General features: G+C 52.4%; 1 protein-coding gene across 3 annotated transcripts in view; it reads right to left on the bottom strand.

Annotated features, from left to right (window-relative positions):
* The window catches only part of LOC109876969 (trafficking kinesin-binding protein 2), a 77,769-nt gene that overhangs the window by 55,127 nt on the left and 5,356 nt on the right, over positions 1-17,286 (bottom strand). For all 3 annotated transcript variants that reach the window (XM_031813216.1, XM_031813214.1, XM_031813215.1), the window contains exons 2-3: positions 13,133-13,357; positions 12,046-12,228 (exon numbers count right to left, since the gene is read on the bottom strand). In XM_031813216.1, coding sequence (XP_031669076.1) covers positions 12,046-12,228; positions 13,133-13,187 — 238 coding nt within the window. In that variant the 5' untranslated portion in view covers positions 13,188-13,357. The remainder of the gene's footprint in view (positions 1-12,045; positions 12,229-13,132; positions 13,358-17,286) is intronic.

The following is a 17,286-nucleotide window of genomic DNA, read 5'->3' on the forward strand; positions in this document are numbered from 1 at the left end:
TTTACTGTCCCAGTAGGATGCATTGCATACATACAGTACATGCCAACGCCAACACACACCGTCCACACACCCACGCACCGTCAAAGCACGCACACACGCATCGTCAACACACACACACACACACAATTCCTCTTCTTTCAGAGTCCATAACATCCGCAATAACAGCGTTGCTGTTGTTCAATGCCCTTCACTGATTATCCAAAGACAAAGGTGATATGTGATTTGAGTGTATTACATGACAACCAGAGAGTACTGTGCCAGCTCTCTGCTACTGCCAGACTGACTGGCACCTGAAGATGACATCACTGCAGTATGGAGCAGATCAGTTAAACAGTTACATGGACACATGATTTCCTGCCTGCTACGACACACACACTCTGCTGCAAAGTTATGAGTGCATCCACACACACACTCTGCTGCAAAGTTATGAGTGCATCCACACACATAGAGACTCTGCTGCAAAGTTATGAGTGCATCCACACACACAGAGAGTCTGCTGCAAAGTTATGAGTGCATCCACACACACATAGAGACTCTGCTGCAAAGTTATGAGTGCATCCACACACACATAGAGACTCTGCTGCAAAGTTATGAGTGCATCCACACACATAGAGACTCTGCTGCAAAATTTTACTAACATGCACGCACACAGACTAACTGAACCCTGCAGCTCTATGACCTAGGAGACATCAACATGTTCTGCACTCACACGCCCAGCGACACGCACGCCCAGCGACACGCACGCCCAGCGACACGCACGCCCAGCGACACGCACGCCCAGCGACACGCACGCCCAGCATTTCTAAATCATCACCTTCCACAGCAACATTCTCATTGAGAATGTTAAAGACCAGCATGGCCGTTTCACCCTTTACTCTCCTTCCCCTCGCCGTCTGTCTCCCGTGACGCTGCCGGATCCTGGCTCGACACTCAGCTGCACTTAGAAGACCAGATCAGTGGATTCCTCTGTCCTTGCCAGGGACAGCCGCTGAGGCCGCACACACACGCACACACACACACACACGTCTCTGTGCCGCTCATATGGAAGAAACACCAAGAAAAAGGGGATGTGGAGAAACATTCACCTGACTATTACACTGAGTAAAACACACAGCTGTTCATATGAGCACGTTCACCCAAGCACGCCTGTCCAGTGTGTGTTTGACAGAGACACTGAAGCAGACAGAGCTCTTATTAGAACTGTACCCTCTCTACACCATGACTGTCCTGTCAGTCCCACCAGATCACCACGTAACACTGTCCTGTCAGTCACACTGGATCACCTCATAACTCTGTCCTGTCAGTCACACTGGATCACCTCATAACTCTGTCCTGTCAGTCACACTGGATCACCACATAACTCTGTCCTGTCAGTCACACTGGATCACCACATAACTCTGTCCTGTCAGTCACACTGGATCACCACATAACTCTGTCCTGTCAGTCACACTGGATCACCACATAACTCTGTCCTGTCAGTCACACTGGATCACCACATAACTCTGTCCTGTCAGTCACACTGGATCACCACATAACTCTGTCCTGTCAGTCACACTGGATCACCACATAACACTGTCCTGTCAGTCCCGCCATCACTGCCCTGTCAGTCCCACCATCACTGCCCTGTCAGTCACACCATAAACACCATCACTGCCCTGTCAGTCCCACCATCACTGTCCTGTCAGTCCCACCATCACTGTCCTGTCAGTCCCACCATCACTGCCCTGTCAGTCACACCATCACTGCCCTGTCAGTCCCACCATCAACACCATCACTGTCCTGTCAGTCCCACCATCACTGTCCTGTCAGTCCCACCATCACTGCCCTGTCAGTCACACCATCACTGCCCTGTCAGTCCCACCATAAACACCATCACTGCCCTGTCAGTCCCACCATCACTGTCCTGTCAGTCCCACCATCACTGTCCTGTCAGTCCCACCATCACTGCCCTGTCAGTCCCACCATCACTGCCCTGTCAGTCCCACCATAAACACCATCACTGCCCTGTCAGTCCCACCATCACTGTCCTGTCAGTCACACCATCAACACCATCACTGCCCTGTCAGTCCCACCATCACTGCCCTGTCAGTCACACCATCAACACCATCACTGCCCTGTCAGTCCCACCATCAACACCATCACTGCCCTGTCAGTCCCACCATCACTGCCCTGTCAGTCCCACCATCACTGTCCTGTCAGTCCCACCATCACTGTCCTGTCAGTCCCACCATCAACACCATCACTGCCCTGTCAGTCCCACCATCAACACCATCACTGCCCTGTCAGTCCCACCATCAACACCATCACTGCCCTGTCAGTCCCACCATCACTGCCCTGTCAGTCCCACCATCACTGTCCTGTCAGTCCCACCATCACTGCCCTGTCAGTCCCACCATCACTGTCCTGTCAGTCCCACCATCACTGTCCTGTCAGTCCCACCATCACTGCCCTGTCAGTCCCACCATCACTGCCCTGTCAGTCCCCCCATCAACACCATCACTGCCCTGTCAGTCCCCCCATCAACACCATCACTGCCCTGTCAGTCCCCCCATCAACACCATCACTGCCCTGTCAGTCCCCCCATCAACACCATCACTGCCCTGTCAGTCCTACCATCAACACCATCACTGCCCTGTCAGTCCCCCCATCAACACCATCAATGCCCTGTCAGTCTCCCCATCAACACCATCACTGCCCTGTCAGTCACAACATCAACACCATCACTGTCCTGTCAGTCCCACCATCACTGTCCTGTCAGTCCCACCATCACTGCCCTGTCAGTCCCACCATCACTGCCCTGTCAGTCCCACCATCACTGTCCTGTCAGTCCCCCCATCAACACCATCACTGCCCTGTCAGTCCCCCCATCAACACCATCACTGCCCTGTCAGTCCCACCATCAACACCATCACTGCCCTGTCAGTCACACCATCAACACCATCACTGCCCTGTCAGTCACACCATCAACACCATCACTGCCCTGTCAGTCACACCATCAACACCATCACTGTCCTGTCAGTCACACCATCAACACCATCACTGCCCTGTCAGTCACACCATCAACACCATCACTGCCCTGTCAGTCCCACCATCAACACCATCACTGCCCTGTCAGTCACACCATCAACACCATCACTGTCCTGTCAGTCCCACCATCACTGTCCTGTCAGTCCCACCATCACTGCCCTGTCAGTCCCACCATCACTGTCCTGTCAGTCCCCCCATCAACACCATCACTGCCCTGTCAGTCCCCCCATCAACACCATCACTGCCCTGTCAGTCCCACCATCAACACCATCACTGCCCTGTCAGTCACACCATCAACACCATCACTGCCCTGTCAGTCACACCATCAACACCATCACTGTTCTGTCAGTCACACCATCACTGTCCTGTCAGTCCCACCATCACTGCCCTGTCAGTCCCACCATCACTGTCCTGTCAGTCCCACCATCAACACCATCACTGCCCTGTCAGTCACACCATCAACACCATCACTGCCCTGTCAGTCACACCATCAACACCATCACTGTCCTGTCAGTCACACCATCAACACCATCACTGCCCTGTCAGTCACACCATCAACACCATCACTGCCCTGTCAGTCACACCATCAACACCATCACTGTCCTGTCAGTCACACCATCAACACCATCACTGTCCTGTCAGTCACACCATCAACACCATCACTGTCCTGTCAGTCACACCATCAACACCATCACTGTCCTGTCAGTCACACCATCAACACCATCACTGCCCTGTCAGTCCCACCAGATCATAGAACACTGCTCTGCCAGTCACACCAATGAATACACAACAGGAAGTGATGAGAGCAAGGTACTTTTACCACGGATACAAAACACCGATTCCACCCCTGTACCTAGAAAGTCACACAGGAATCCCATTCTTTGATGTTCATACCGTTCTTCTGCCATCCCAGGATTTACAGTATCCAGGTGTTCATACCGTTCTTCTGCCACCCCAGGATTTACAGTATCCAGGTGTTCATACCGTTCTTCTGCCATCCCAGAATTTACAGTATCCAGGTGATCATACCGTTCTTCTGCCATCCCGGGATTTACAGTATCCAGGTGTTCATACCGTTCTTCTGCCATCCCAGAATTCACAGTATCCAGGTGATCATACCGTTCTGCCATCCCAGAATTTACAGTATGCAGGTGATCATACCGTTCTTCTGCCATCCCGGGATTTACAGTATCCAGGTGTTCATACCGTTCTTCTGCCATCCCAGGATTTACAGTATCCAGGTATTCATACCGTTCTGCCATCCCAGGATTTACAGAATTACGAGTATAGAACACAAGACGCATAGACGCGTCTTGCACAAACCAAATGCAAAGACAAATTCAGCACGTAAAGTTATAGAAGTACAGCTAGTAGCCATTTTCGGTGCGAGTGGACATTGGGGCGGCAGGTAGACTAGTGGTTAGAGCAGTAACCGAAAGGTGGACATTGGGGCGGCAGGTAGCCTAGTGGTTAGAGCAGTAACCGGAAGGTGGACATTGGGGCGGCAGGTAGCCTAGTGGTTAGACCAGTAACCGGAAGGTGGACATTGGGGCGGCAGGTAGCCTAGTGGTTAGACCAGTAACCGGAAGGTGGACATTGGGGCGGCAGGATAGCCTAGTAACCGGAAGGTGGACATTGGGGCGGCAGGTAGACTAGTAACCAGAAGGTGGACATTGGGGCGGCAGGTAGACTAGTGGTTAGAGCGTTGGACTAGTAACCGGAAGGTGGACATTGGGTAGGCAGGGTAGACTAGTGGTTAGAGCGTTGGACTAGTAACCAGAAGGTGGACATTGAAAAGCTACATTGAACGAGAGAAATTGAGAAAGTTGTGATGCATGCTTGTCTGACGGAAGAGCAGCCAGTGTACATGGAGCAGAGGGGAGAGCAGCCTGTGTACATGGAGCAGAGGGGAGAGCAGCCTGTGTACATGGAGCAGAGGGGAGAGCAGCCTGTGTACATGGAGCAGAGGGAAGAGCAGCCTGTGTACATGGAGCAGAGGGGAGAGCAGCCAGTGTACATGGAGCAGAGGGGAGAGCAGCCAGTGTACATGGAGCAGAGGGGAGAGCAGCCTGTGTACATGGAGCAGAGGGGAGAGCAGCCTGTGTACATGGAGCAGAGGGGAGAAGGGAGAGCAGCCTGTGTACATGGAGCAGAGGGAAGAGCAGCCTGTGTACATGGAGCAGAGGGGAGAAGGGAGAGCAGCCTGTGTACATGGAGCAGAGGGAAGAGCAGCCTGTGTACATGGAGCAGAGGGAAGAGCAGCCTGTGTACATGGAGCAGAGGGGAGAGCAGCCTGTGTACATGGAGCAGAGGGGAGAGCAGCCTGTGTACATGGAGCAGAGGGGAGAGCAGCCTGTGTACATGGAGCAGAGGGGAGAAGGGAGAGCAGCCTGTGTACATGGAGCAGAGGGAAGAGCAGCCTGTGTACATGGAGCAGAGGGAAGAGCAGCCTGTGTACATGGAGCAGAGGGAAGAGCAGCCTGTGTACATGGAGCAGAGGGAAGAGCAGCCTGTGTACATGGAGCAGAGGGAAGAGCAGCCTGTGTACATGGAGCAGAGGGAAGAGCAGCCTGTGTACATGGAGCAGAGGGGGAGAAGCCTGTGTACATGGAGCAGAGGGGAGAGCAGCCTGTGTACATGGAGCAGAGGGGAGAGCAGCCTGTGTACATGGAGCAGAGGGGAGAGCAGCCTGTGTACATGGAGCAGAGGGAAGAGCAGCCTGTGTACATGGAGCAGAGGGGGAGAAGCCTGTGTACATGGAGCAGAGGGGGAGAGCAGCCTGTGTACATGGAGCAGAGGGGAGAGCAGCCTGTGTACATGGAGCAGAGGGGAGAGCAGCCTGTGTACATGGAGCAGAGGGGAGAGCAGCCTGTGTACATGGAGCAGAGGGGAGAGCAGCCTGTGTACATGGAGCAGAGGGGAGAGCAGCCTGTGTACATGGAGCAGAGGGGAGAGCAGCCTGTGTACATGGAGCAGAGGGGAGAGCAGCCTGTGTACATGGAGCAGAGGGGAGAGCAGCCTGTGTACATGGAGCAGAGGGGAGAAGGGAGAGCAGCCTGTGTACATGGAGCAGAGGGAAGAGCAGCCTGTGTACATGGAGCAGAGGGGAGAAGGGAGAGCAGCCTGTGTACATGGAGCAGAGGGAAGAGCAGCCTGTGTACATGGAGCAGAGGGAAGAGCAGCCTGTGTACATGGAGCAGAGGGGAGAGCAGCCTGTGTACATGGAGCAGAGGGGAGAGCAGCCTGTGTACATGGAGCAGAGGGGAGAGCAGCCTGTGTACATGGAGCAGAGGGGAGAGGGGAGAGCAGCCTGTGTACATGGAGCAGAGGGGAGAAGGGGAGAGCAGCCTGTGTACATGGAGCAGAGGGAAGAGCAGCCTGTGTACATGGAGCAGAGGGAAGAGCAGCCTGTGTACATGGAGCAGAGGGAAGAGCAGCCTGTGTACATGGAGCAGAGGGAAGAGCAGCCTGTGTACATGGAGCAGAGGGAAGAGCAGCCTGTGTACATGGAGCAGAGGGAAGAGCAGCCTGTGTACATGGAGCAGAGGGAAGAGCAGCCTGTGTACATGGAGCAGAGGGGAGAGCAGCCTGTGTACATGGAGCAGAGGGGAGAGCAGCCTGTATACATGGAGCAGAGGGAAGAGCAGCCTGTGTACATGGAGCAGAGGGGAGAGCAGCCTGTGTACATGGAGCAGAGGGGAGAGCAGCCTGTATACATGGAGCAGAGGGAAGAGCAGCCTGTGTACATGGAGCAGAGGGGAGAGCAGCCTGTGTACATGGAGCAGAGGGAAGAGCAGCCTGTGTACATGGAGCAGAGGGGAGAGCAGCCTGTGTACATGGAGCAGAGGGGAGAGCAGCCTGTGTACATGGAGCAGAGGGGAGAGCAGCCTGTGTACATGGAGCAGAGGGGAGAAGGGAGAGCAGCCCTGTGTACATGGAGCAGAGGGAAGAGCAGCCTGTGTACATGGAGCAGAGGGAAGAGCAGCCTGTGTACATGGAGCAGAGGGGAGAGCAGCCTGTGTACATGGAGCAGAGGGGAGAGCAGCCTGTGTACATGGAGCAGAGGGAGAGCAGCCTGTGTACATGGAGCAGAGGGGAGAGCAGCCTGTGTACATGGAGCAGAGGGGAGAGCAGCCTGTGTACATGGAGCAGAGGGGAGAGCAGCCTGTGTACATGGAGCAGAGGGAAGAGCAGCCTGTGTACATGGAGCAGAGGGAAGAGCAGCCTGTGTACATGGAGCAGAGGGGAGAGCAGCCTGTGTATGTGGAGCAGAGGGGAGAGCAGCCTGTGTACGTGGAGCAGAGGGGAGAGCAGCCTGTGTACATGGAGCAGAGGGGAGAAGGGAGAGCAGCCTGTGTACATGGAGCAGAGGGAAGAGCAGCCTGTGTACATGGAGCAGAGGGAAGAGCAGCCTGTGTACATGGAGCAGAGGGAAGAGCAGCCTGTGTACATGGAGCAGAGGGGAGAGCAGCCTGTGTACATGGAGCAGAGGGGAGAGCAGCCTGTGTACATGGAGCAGAGGGGGAGAAGGGAGAGCAGCCTGTGTACATGGAGCAGAGGGAAGAGCAGCCTGTGTACATGGAGCAGAGGGAAGAGCAGCCTGTGTACATGGAGCAGAGGGGAGAGCAGCCTGTGCACATGGAGCAGAGGGGAGAGCAGCCTGTGTACATGGAGCAGAGGGGAGAGCAGCCTGTGTACATGGAGCAGAGGGGAGAGCAGCCTGTGTACATGGAGCAGAGGGGAGAAGGGAGAGCAGCCTGTGTACATGGAGCAGAGGGAAGAGCAGCCTGTGTACATGGAGCAGAGGGAAGAGCAGCCTGTGTACATGGAGCAGAGGTAAGAGCAGCCTGTGTACATGGAGCAGAGGGAAGAGCAGCCTGTATACATGGAGCAGAGGGGAGAGCAGCCTGTGTACATGGAGCAGAGGGGAGAGCAGCCTGTATACATGGAGCAGAGGGAAGAGCAGCCTGTGTACATGGAGCAGAGGGGAGAGCAGCCTGTGTACATGGAGCAGAGGGAAGAGCAGCCTGTGTACATGGAGCAGAGGGGAGAGCAGCCTGTGTACATGGAGCAGAGGGGAGAGCAGCCTGTGTACATGGAGCAGAGGGGGAGAGCAGCCTGTGTACATGGAGCAGAGGGAAGAGCAGCCTGTGTACATGGAGCAGAGGGGAGAGCAGCCAGTGTACATGGAGCAGAGGGGAGAGCAGCCAGTGTACATGGAGCAGAGGGGAGAGCAGCCTGTGTACATGGAGCAGAGGGGAGAGCAGCCTGTGTACATGGAGCAGAGGGGAGAAGGGAGAGCAGCCTGTGTACATGGAGCAGAGGGAAGAGCAGCCTGTGTACATGGAGCAGAGGGGAGAAGGGAGAGCAGCCTGTGTACATGGAGCAGAGGGAAGAGCAGCCTGTGTACATGGAGCAGAGGGGAAGAGCAGCCTGTGTACATGGAGCAGAGGGGAGAGCAGCCTGTGTACATGGAGCAGAGGGGAGAGCAGCCTGTGTACATGGAGCAGAGGGGGAGAGCAGCCTGTGTACATGGAGCAGAGGGGAGAAGGGAGAGCAGCCTGTGTACATGGAGCAGAGGGAAGAGCAGCCTGTGTACATGGAGCAGAGGGAAGAGCAGCCTGTGTACATGGAGCAGAGGGAAGAGCAGCCTGTGTACATGGAGCAGAGGGAAGAGCAGCCTGTGTACATGGAGCAGAGGGAAAGAGCAGCCTGTGTACATGGAGCAGAGGGAAGAGCAGCCTGTGTACATGGAGCAGAGGGGGAGAAGCCTGTGTACATGGAGCAGAGGGGAGAGCAGCCTGTGTACATGGAGCAGAGGGGAGAGCAGCCTGTGTACATGGAGCAGAGGGGAGAGCAGCCTGTGTACATGGAGCAGAGGGAAGAGCAGCCTGTGTACATGGAGCAGAGGGGAGAAGCCTGTGTACATGGAGCAGAGGGGAGAGCAGCCTGTGTACATGGAGCAGAGGGGAGAGCAGCCTGTGTACATGGAGCAGAGGGGAGAGCAGCCTGTGTACATGGAGCAGAGGGGAGAGCAGCCTGTGTACATGGAGCAGAGGGGAGAGCAGCCTGTGTACATGGAGCAGAGGGGGAGAGCAGCCTGTGTACATGGAGCAGAGGGGAGAGCAGCCTGTGTACATGGAGCAGAGGGGAGAGCAGCCTGTGTACATGGAGCAGAGGGGAGAGCAGCCTGTGTACATGGAGCAGAGGGGAGAAGGAGAGCAGCCTGTGTACATGGAGCAGAGGGAAGAGCAGCCTGTGTACATGGAGCAGAGGGGGAGAAGGGAGAGCAGCCTGTGTACATGGAGCAGAGGGAAGAGCAGCCTGTGTACATGGAGCAGAGGGAAGAGCAGCCTGTGTACATGGAGCAGAGGGGAGAGCAGCCTGTGTACATGGAGCAGAGGGGAGAGCAGCCTGTGTACATGGAGCAGAGGGGAGAGCAGCCTGTGTACATGGAGCAGAGGGGAGAGGGGAGAGCAGCCTGTGTACATGGAGCAGAGGGGAGAAGGGAGAGCAGCCTGTGTACATGGAGCAGAGGGAAGAGCAGCCTGTGTACATGGAGCAGAGGGAAGAGCAGCCTGTGTACATGGAGCAGAGGGAAGAGCAGCCTGTGTACATGGAGCAGAGGGAAGAGCAGCCTGTGTACATGGAGCAGAGGGAAGAGCAGCCTGTGTACATGGAGCAGAGGGAAGAGCAGCCTGTGTACATGGAGCAGAGGGAAGAGCAGCCTGTGTACATGGAGCAGAGGGGAGAGCAGCCTGTGTACATGGAGCAGAGGGGAGAGCAGCCTGTATACATGGAGCAGAGGGAAGAGCAGCCTGTGTACATGGAGCAGAGGGGAGAGCAGCCTGTGTACATGGAGCAGAGGGGAGAGCAGCCTGTATACATGGAGCAGAGGGAAGAGCAGCCTGTGTACATGGAGCAGAGGGGAGAGCAGCCTGTGTACATGGAGCAGAGGGAAGAGCAGCCTGTGTACATGGAGCAGAGGGGAGAGCAGCCTGTGTACATGGAGCAGAGGGGAGAGCAGCCTGTGTACATGGAGCAGAGGGGAGAGCAGCCTGTGTACATGGAGCAGAGGGGAGAAGGGAGAGCAGCCTGTGTACATGGAGCAGAGGGAAGAGCAGCCTGTGTACATGGAGCAGAGGGAAGAGCAGCCTGTGTACATGGAGCAGAGGGGAGAGCAGCCTGTGTACATGGAGCAGAGGGGAGAGCAGCCTGTTGTACATGGAGCAGAGGGGAGAGCAGCCTGTGTACATGGAGCAGAGGGGAGAGCAGCCTGTGTACATGGAGCAGAGGGGAGAGCAGCCTGTGTACATGGAGCAGAGGGGAGAGCAGCCTGTGTACATGGAGCAGAGGGAAGAGCAGCCTGTGTACATGGAGCAGAGGGAAGAGCAGCCTGTGTACATGGAGCAGAGGGGAGAGCAGCCTGTGTATGTGGAGCAGAGGGGGAGAGCAGCCTGTGTACGTGGAGCAGAGGGGAGAGCAGCCTGTGTACATGGAGCAGAGGGGAGAAGGGAGAGCAGCCTGTGTACATGGAGCAGAGGGAAGAGCAGCCTGTGTACATGGAGCAGAGGGAAGAGCAGCCTGTGTACATGGAGCAGAGGGAAGAGCAGCCTGTGTACATGGAGCAGAGGGGAGAGCAGCCTGTGTACATGGAGCAGAGGGGAGAGCAGCCTGTGTACATGGAGCAGAGGGGAGAAGGGAGAGCAGCCTGTGTACATGGAGCAGAGGGAAGAGCAGCCTGTGTACATGGAGCAGAGGGAAGAGCAGCCTGTGTACATGGAGCAGAGGGGAGAGCAGCCTGTGCACATGGAGCAGAGGGGAGAGCAGCCTGTGTACATGGAGCAGAGGGGAGAGCAGCCTGTGTACATGGAGCAGAGGGGAGAGCAGCCTGTGTACATGGAGCAGAGGGGAGAAGGGAGAGCAGCCTGTGTACATGGAGCAGAGGGAAGAGCAGCCTGTGTACATGGAGCAGAGGGAAGAGCAGCCTGTGTACATGGAGCAGAGGTAAGAGCAGCCTGTGTACATGGAGCAGAGGGAAGAGCAGCCTGTATACATGGAGCAGAGGGGAGAGCAGCCTGTGTACATGGAGCAGAGGGGAGAGCAGCCTGTATACATGGAGCAGAGGGAAGAGCAGCCTGTGTACATGGAGCAGAGGGGAGAGCAGCCTGTGTACATGGAGCAGAGGGAAGAGCAGCCTGTGTACATGGAGCAGAGGGGAGAGCAGCCTGTGTACATGGAGCAGAGGGGAGAGCAGCCTGTGTACATGGAGCAGAGGGGAGAGAAGCCTGTGTACATGGAGCAGAGGGGGAGAGCAGCCTGTGTACATGGAGCAGAGGGGGAGAGCAGCCTGTGTACATGGAGCAGAGGGGAGAGCAGCCTGTGTACATGGAGCAGAGGGGAGAAGAACAGAGGATGAAAAAAACACTAGTGGGGAAATAAAGTGGCAGCTGTACGGATCCCTTCTCTAGAGCTCTGACTTCTCAAACACGTCAGAAAGCCAACAGCCCGTCTCCTTATTAATTCAGACACTTACTCAGCTAACTAACAAGTAACCAAATACCCAGCTGGAGAGTAAAGCACATCCTAGACAGTTACAAGATATCTGATGGCAAACATTTAGTAGTGAATTGCACACAACTAACTTCCATCACCACATGAGCATCGCACAACGTTATGGACTCACCAGCTTTGTCCCGCTGTGCTCTTTACAACCAACACCTGACTGGCTGCTGTTCTGGGGAACTACGGTAAGCTTTTTAAATAACGTGACAGGTGAAATGAAGAACAGAATGTTCTTGATCTCCTAACGTATTGCACCAATTGACTGCAGGTATTTACGTACATTTGCTACAACATATTAAAATGAATTGAAAAACTTCAAATAAATAGTTTCAACGGTATTGAGGGTATATGAAAACCATCCCGTGGGTATTTCCAAATAACCTGGTGTACGTATACCTCCCAGCCTTAACAACCACACACGGACACACACGGACACACACGACGGTGACTCACTCATGTATCTGAAGGTCTCCTCGGCCAGCATGGGGGAGATGGCGGTGGGGCAGGGCTCCTCTTCAGGGGAGCAGATGGGAGAGATCACCCAGTCCTGGCTGTCATACAGGTACAGAGACTCTGACCCCTGGGAGCCCATCGACCCCCCACCACCACACTGCTTACTGCTGCTACTGGTGTCATCTGGGGAATAGAGGGGGGGTTAAGCATCCAAAGAGAGAAACAAATATTGCAATCATTCATGCAACAAAAAAGTATGATCAAAAGTGGGTGCAGTACTCGTGATGATCATAGGGGGGCGCCATACTAATACAGTAACTATTACAGTGAATCTACACGTCGCCCCCTATAGATGAAACCAACTCATTGCTGAAGCTGATTTCGGTAACGCTGCCTTAGAAACCATCCGTCTGAGCGAAGACTGAGTGCTGGGTTGAGAGTAGGGATGAGTGTGTGTGTGTGTGTGTGTGTGTGTGTGTGTGTGTGTGTGTGTGTGTGTGTGTGTGTGTGTGTGTGTGTGTGTGTGTGTGTCATGAATGTGTGTGTGTTCCCGTGGCTCTGGCGGTGCATAACACAATGTCTTCCGGTTCAGTGGTTATGTGGTTTAGTGGGCTGGGCTAACTATAGCAGGAGACTTGAGTCCTCACAACCGTGTACACAGACAGGAAAACACACACACATAGCACACACACCATCATCAAACAGGCCTTGAAGGGTGTGTGGTTGCAGTTTTTCCTCAGTCAGGCACGCAAGGCTCCCTTCTCCTGTTCTGCAGTCTCTTGTCCTCTCTCCATCTCCCCCCTATCCTGCAGTCTCCTGTCCTCCAGCCATCTCCCTCCTGTCCTGCAGTCTCCTCTCCTCCTGTTTACCTCTCTCCTCAGTATCTACTGCCCCCTCTCCTCCTGTTTACCCCTCTCCTCAGTATCTACTGCCCCCTCTCCTCCTGTTTGCCTCTCTCTCCTCAGTATCTACTGCCCCCTCTCCTCCTGTTTACCTCTCTCTCCTCAGTATCTACTGCCCCCTCTCCTCCTGTTTACCTCTCTCCTCAGTATCTCCTCCACTCTTCTCCCCTTTCCTCTTCACTCACCAGTCTCTGTGCTTCCGCCCTTCTTCTCCACGCCACGGGGTTTCACCTCAAACATCTCTCCTGTTCGTCTGGGTGGAGCCTCCACCTCTCTCACACACACCGCCGGACAGGAAGAAGGGAGCGGCGCTGTGACATCACATCCTGCCCCCTCCTGAGGCGTCTAGGAGCCTGGAGGACAGTGGTGTCAAACACACAGTCTCCACTACTGGCCTCTGAACCCTAACCCTTAGCAGAAACAAAAGAAGCAGACCAGAGAAGTGTTCAGTAGGGAGAAACGTTTTGGAATAGAGATAAACAGACCAGAGAAGTGTTCAGTAGGGAGAAAGGTTTTAGAACAGAGTGAAACAGGAGGTACTACTAGTAGGTAGGCAATACACTGAGTACAAAACACCCCCCCCCCCCCCCCCCCACACACACACACATACAGTGCCTTGCGAAAGTATTCGGCCCCCTTGAACTTTGCAACCTTTTGCCACATTTCAGGCTTCAAACATAAAGATAAAAAACTGTATTTTTTTGTGAAGAATCAACAACAAGTGGGACACAATCATGAAGTGGAACGACATTTATTGGATATTTCAAACTTTAACAAATCAAAAACTGAAAAATTGGGCGTGCAAAATTATTCAGCCCCTTTACTTTCAGTGCAGCAAACTCTCTCCAGAAGTTCAGTGAGGATCTCTGAATGATCAAATGTTGACCTAAATGACTAATGATGATAAATACAATCCACCTGTGTGTAATCAAGTCTCCGTATAAATGCACCTGCACTGTGATAGTCTCAGAGGTCCGTTAAAAGCGCAGAGAGCATCATGAAGAACAAGGAACACACCAGGCAGGTCCGAGATACTGTTGTGAAGAAGTTTAAAGCCGGATTTGGATACAAAAGATTTCCCAAGCTTTAAACATCCCAAGGAGCACTGTGCAAGCGATAATATTGAAATGGAAGGAGTATCAGACCACTGCAAATCTACCAAGACCTGGACGTCCCTCTAAACTTTCAGCTCATACAAGGAGAAGACTGATCAGAGATGCAGCCAAGAGACCCATGATCACTCTGGATGAACTGCAGAGATCTACAGCTGAGGTGGGAGACTCTGTCCATAGGACAACAATCAGTCGTATATTGCACAAATCTGGCCTTTATGGAAGAGTGGCAAGAAGAAAGCCATTTCTTAAAGATATCCATAAAAAGTGTCGTTTAAAGTTTGCCACAAGCCACCTGGGAGACACACCAAACATGTGGAAGAAGGTGCTCTGGTCAGATGAAACCAAAATGGAACTTTTTGGCAACAATGCAAAACGTTATGTTTGGCGTAAAAGCAACACAGCTTATCACCCTGAACACAACATCCCCACTGTCAAACATGGTGGTGGCAGCATCATGGTTTGGGCCTGCTTTTCTTCAGCGGGGACAGGGAAGATGGTTAAAATTAATGGGAAGATGGATGGAGCTAAATACAGGACCATTCTGGAAGAAAACCTGATGGAGTCTGCAAAAGACCTGAGACTGGGACGGAGATTTGTCTTCCAACAAGACAATGATCCAAAACATAAAGCAAAATCTACAATGGAATGGTTCAAAAATAAACATATCCAGGTGTTAGAATGGCCAAGTCAAAGTCCAGACCTGAATCCAATCGAGAATCTGTGGAAAGAACTGAAAACTGCTGTTCACAAATGCTCTCCATCCAACCTCACTGAGCTCGAGCTGTTTTGCAAGGAGGAATGGGAAAAAATTTCAGTCTCTCGATGTGCAAAACTGATAGAGACATACCCCAAGTGACTTACAGCTGTAATCGCAGCAAAAGGTGGCGCTACAAAGTATTAACTTAAGGGGGCTGAATAATTTTGCACGCCCAATTTTTCAGTTTTTGATTTGTTAAAAAAAGTTTGAAATATCCAATAAATGTTGTTCCACTTCATGATTGTGTCCCACTTGTTGTTGATTCTTCACAAAAAAATAGAGTTTTATATCTTTATGTTTGAAGTCTGAAATGTGGCAAAAGGTCGCAAAGTTCAAGGGGGCCGAATACTTTCGCAAGGCACTCTATATATATATATTTGAATAGGCTACACTGCGTATACCAAAGATTAGGAAGACCTTCCTAATATCAAGTTGCACCTCCTTCTGCCCTCAGAACAAGTTCTCATTTACAACTGAGACCTGGCCAAGATAGAGCAAAGCGACACAAACAACAGTTACACATGAAATAAACATACAGTCAATAACACAATAGAAAAGTCTATATACAGTGAGTGCAAAGGAGGTAAGACAAGGGAGGTAAGGCAATAAATAGGCCATAGTGGCGAAATAATTACAATTTAGCAATTAAACACTGGAGTGATAGATGTGCAGAAGATGAATGTGTAAGTAGAAATACTGGGGTGCAAAGGAGCAAGATAAATAAATAACAGTATGGGGATGAGGTAGTTGGATGGGCTATTTACAGATGGTATATGTACAGGTGCAGTGATCTGTGAGCTGCTCTGACAGTTGGTGCTTAAAGTTAGTGAGGGAGATGTGAGTCTCCAGCTTCAGTGATTTTGCAATTCGTTCCAGTCATTGGCAGCAGAGAACTGGAAGGAAAGGCGGCCAAAGGAGGAATTGGCGAAATACATGTTGTTTTTTTTAACTGTTGAGTGTGAAAAACCCAGACAGAATTGCAGTTCTTGACACAAATCGGTGCACCTGGCACCTACTACCATACCCTATTAAAAGGCACTTAAATATTTTAGTGATTGTAGTAGATTTAACAGGTGACATCAATAAGGGATCATATAGCTTTCACCTGGATTCACCTGGTCAGTCTGTCAATGAAAGAGGTGTTCTTAATGTTTTGTCCACTCAGTGTATGTTAGCATGTCCAATAAGAACATAGACGGCAAAAATCTAGGCTATTGTAAAAATGTTCAGTGTTACCCACAAACAAATTGAGCTGTAGCTTCTTCTCCTCCTCTAGCCCCCCCCCCCCCTTCTATCCTTCCTTGTCATTTCTCCATCTCACTCCCTCTCTGACATTTGAACACTTAGGACAGAAACATTCCTCCAGCTGATTCTGCTGTTGGAGGTCTTAACCATTTAGTGTCTGAGTGAGTCATACTGACTAGCAGCTAAATCCCTGCTGAAAACACAAGTCTATAGAGACCACTCCTAGTCTCCTCCGGGCCCTAGTGAAAACACTAGTCTATAGAGACTACTCCTAGTCTCCTCCAGCTGATTCTGCTGGTGGAGGTCTTAACCATTTAGTGTCTGAGTGAGACATACTGACTAGCAGCTAGAGCCCTGCTGAAAACACAAGTCTATAGAGACCACTCCTAGTCTCCTCCAGGGTCTAGTGAAAACACTAGTCTATAGAGACCACTCCTAGCCTCCTCCATGCTCTAGTGAAAACACTAGTCTATAGAGACCACTCCTAGCTTCCTCCAGGCTCTAGTGAAAACACTAGTCTATAGAGACCACTCCTAGCCTCCTCCAGGCTCTAGTGAAAACACTCGTCTATAGAGACCACTCCTAGCCTCCTCCAGGCTCTAGTGAAAACACTCGTCTATAGAGACCACTCCTAGCCTCCTCCAGGCTCTAGTGAAAACACTAGTCTATAGAGACCACTCCTAGCCTCCTCCGGGCCCTAGTGAAAACACTAGTCTATAGAGACTACTCCTAGTCTCCTCCAGCTGATTCTGCTGTTGGAGGTCTTAACCATTTAGTGTCTGAGTGAGACATACTGACTAGCAGCTAGAGCCCTGCTGAAAACACAAGTCTATAGAGACCACTCCTAGTCTCCTCCAGGCTCTAGTGAAAACACTAGTCTATAGAGACCACTCCTAGCCTCCTCCAGGCTCTAGTGAAAACACTAGTCTATAGAGACCACTCCTAGCCTCCTCCATGCTCTAGTGAAAACACTAGTCTATAGAGACCACTCCTAGCCTCCTCCAGGCTCTAGTGAAAACACTTGTCTATAGAGACCACTCCTAGCCTCCTCCAGGCTCTAGTGAAAACACTCGTCTATAGAGACCACTCCTAGCCTCCTCCAGGCTCTAGTGAAAACACTAGTCTATAGAGACCACCCCTAGTCTCCTCCAGGCTCTGGTGAAAACACTCGTCTATAGAGACCACTCCTAGCCTCCTCCAGGCCCTAGTGAAAACACTTGTC

This window comes from Oncorhynchus kisutch, unplaced genomic scaffold (genome assembly GCF_002021735.2).
Source record: "Oncorhynchus kisutch isolate 150728-3 unplaced genomic scaffold, Okis_V2 Okis05a-Okis16b_hom, whole genome shotgun sequence".
Lineage (NCBI taxonomy): Eukaryota > Metazoa > Chordata > Actinopteri > Salmoniformes > Salmonidae > Oncorhynchus > Oncorhynchus kisutch.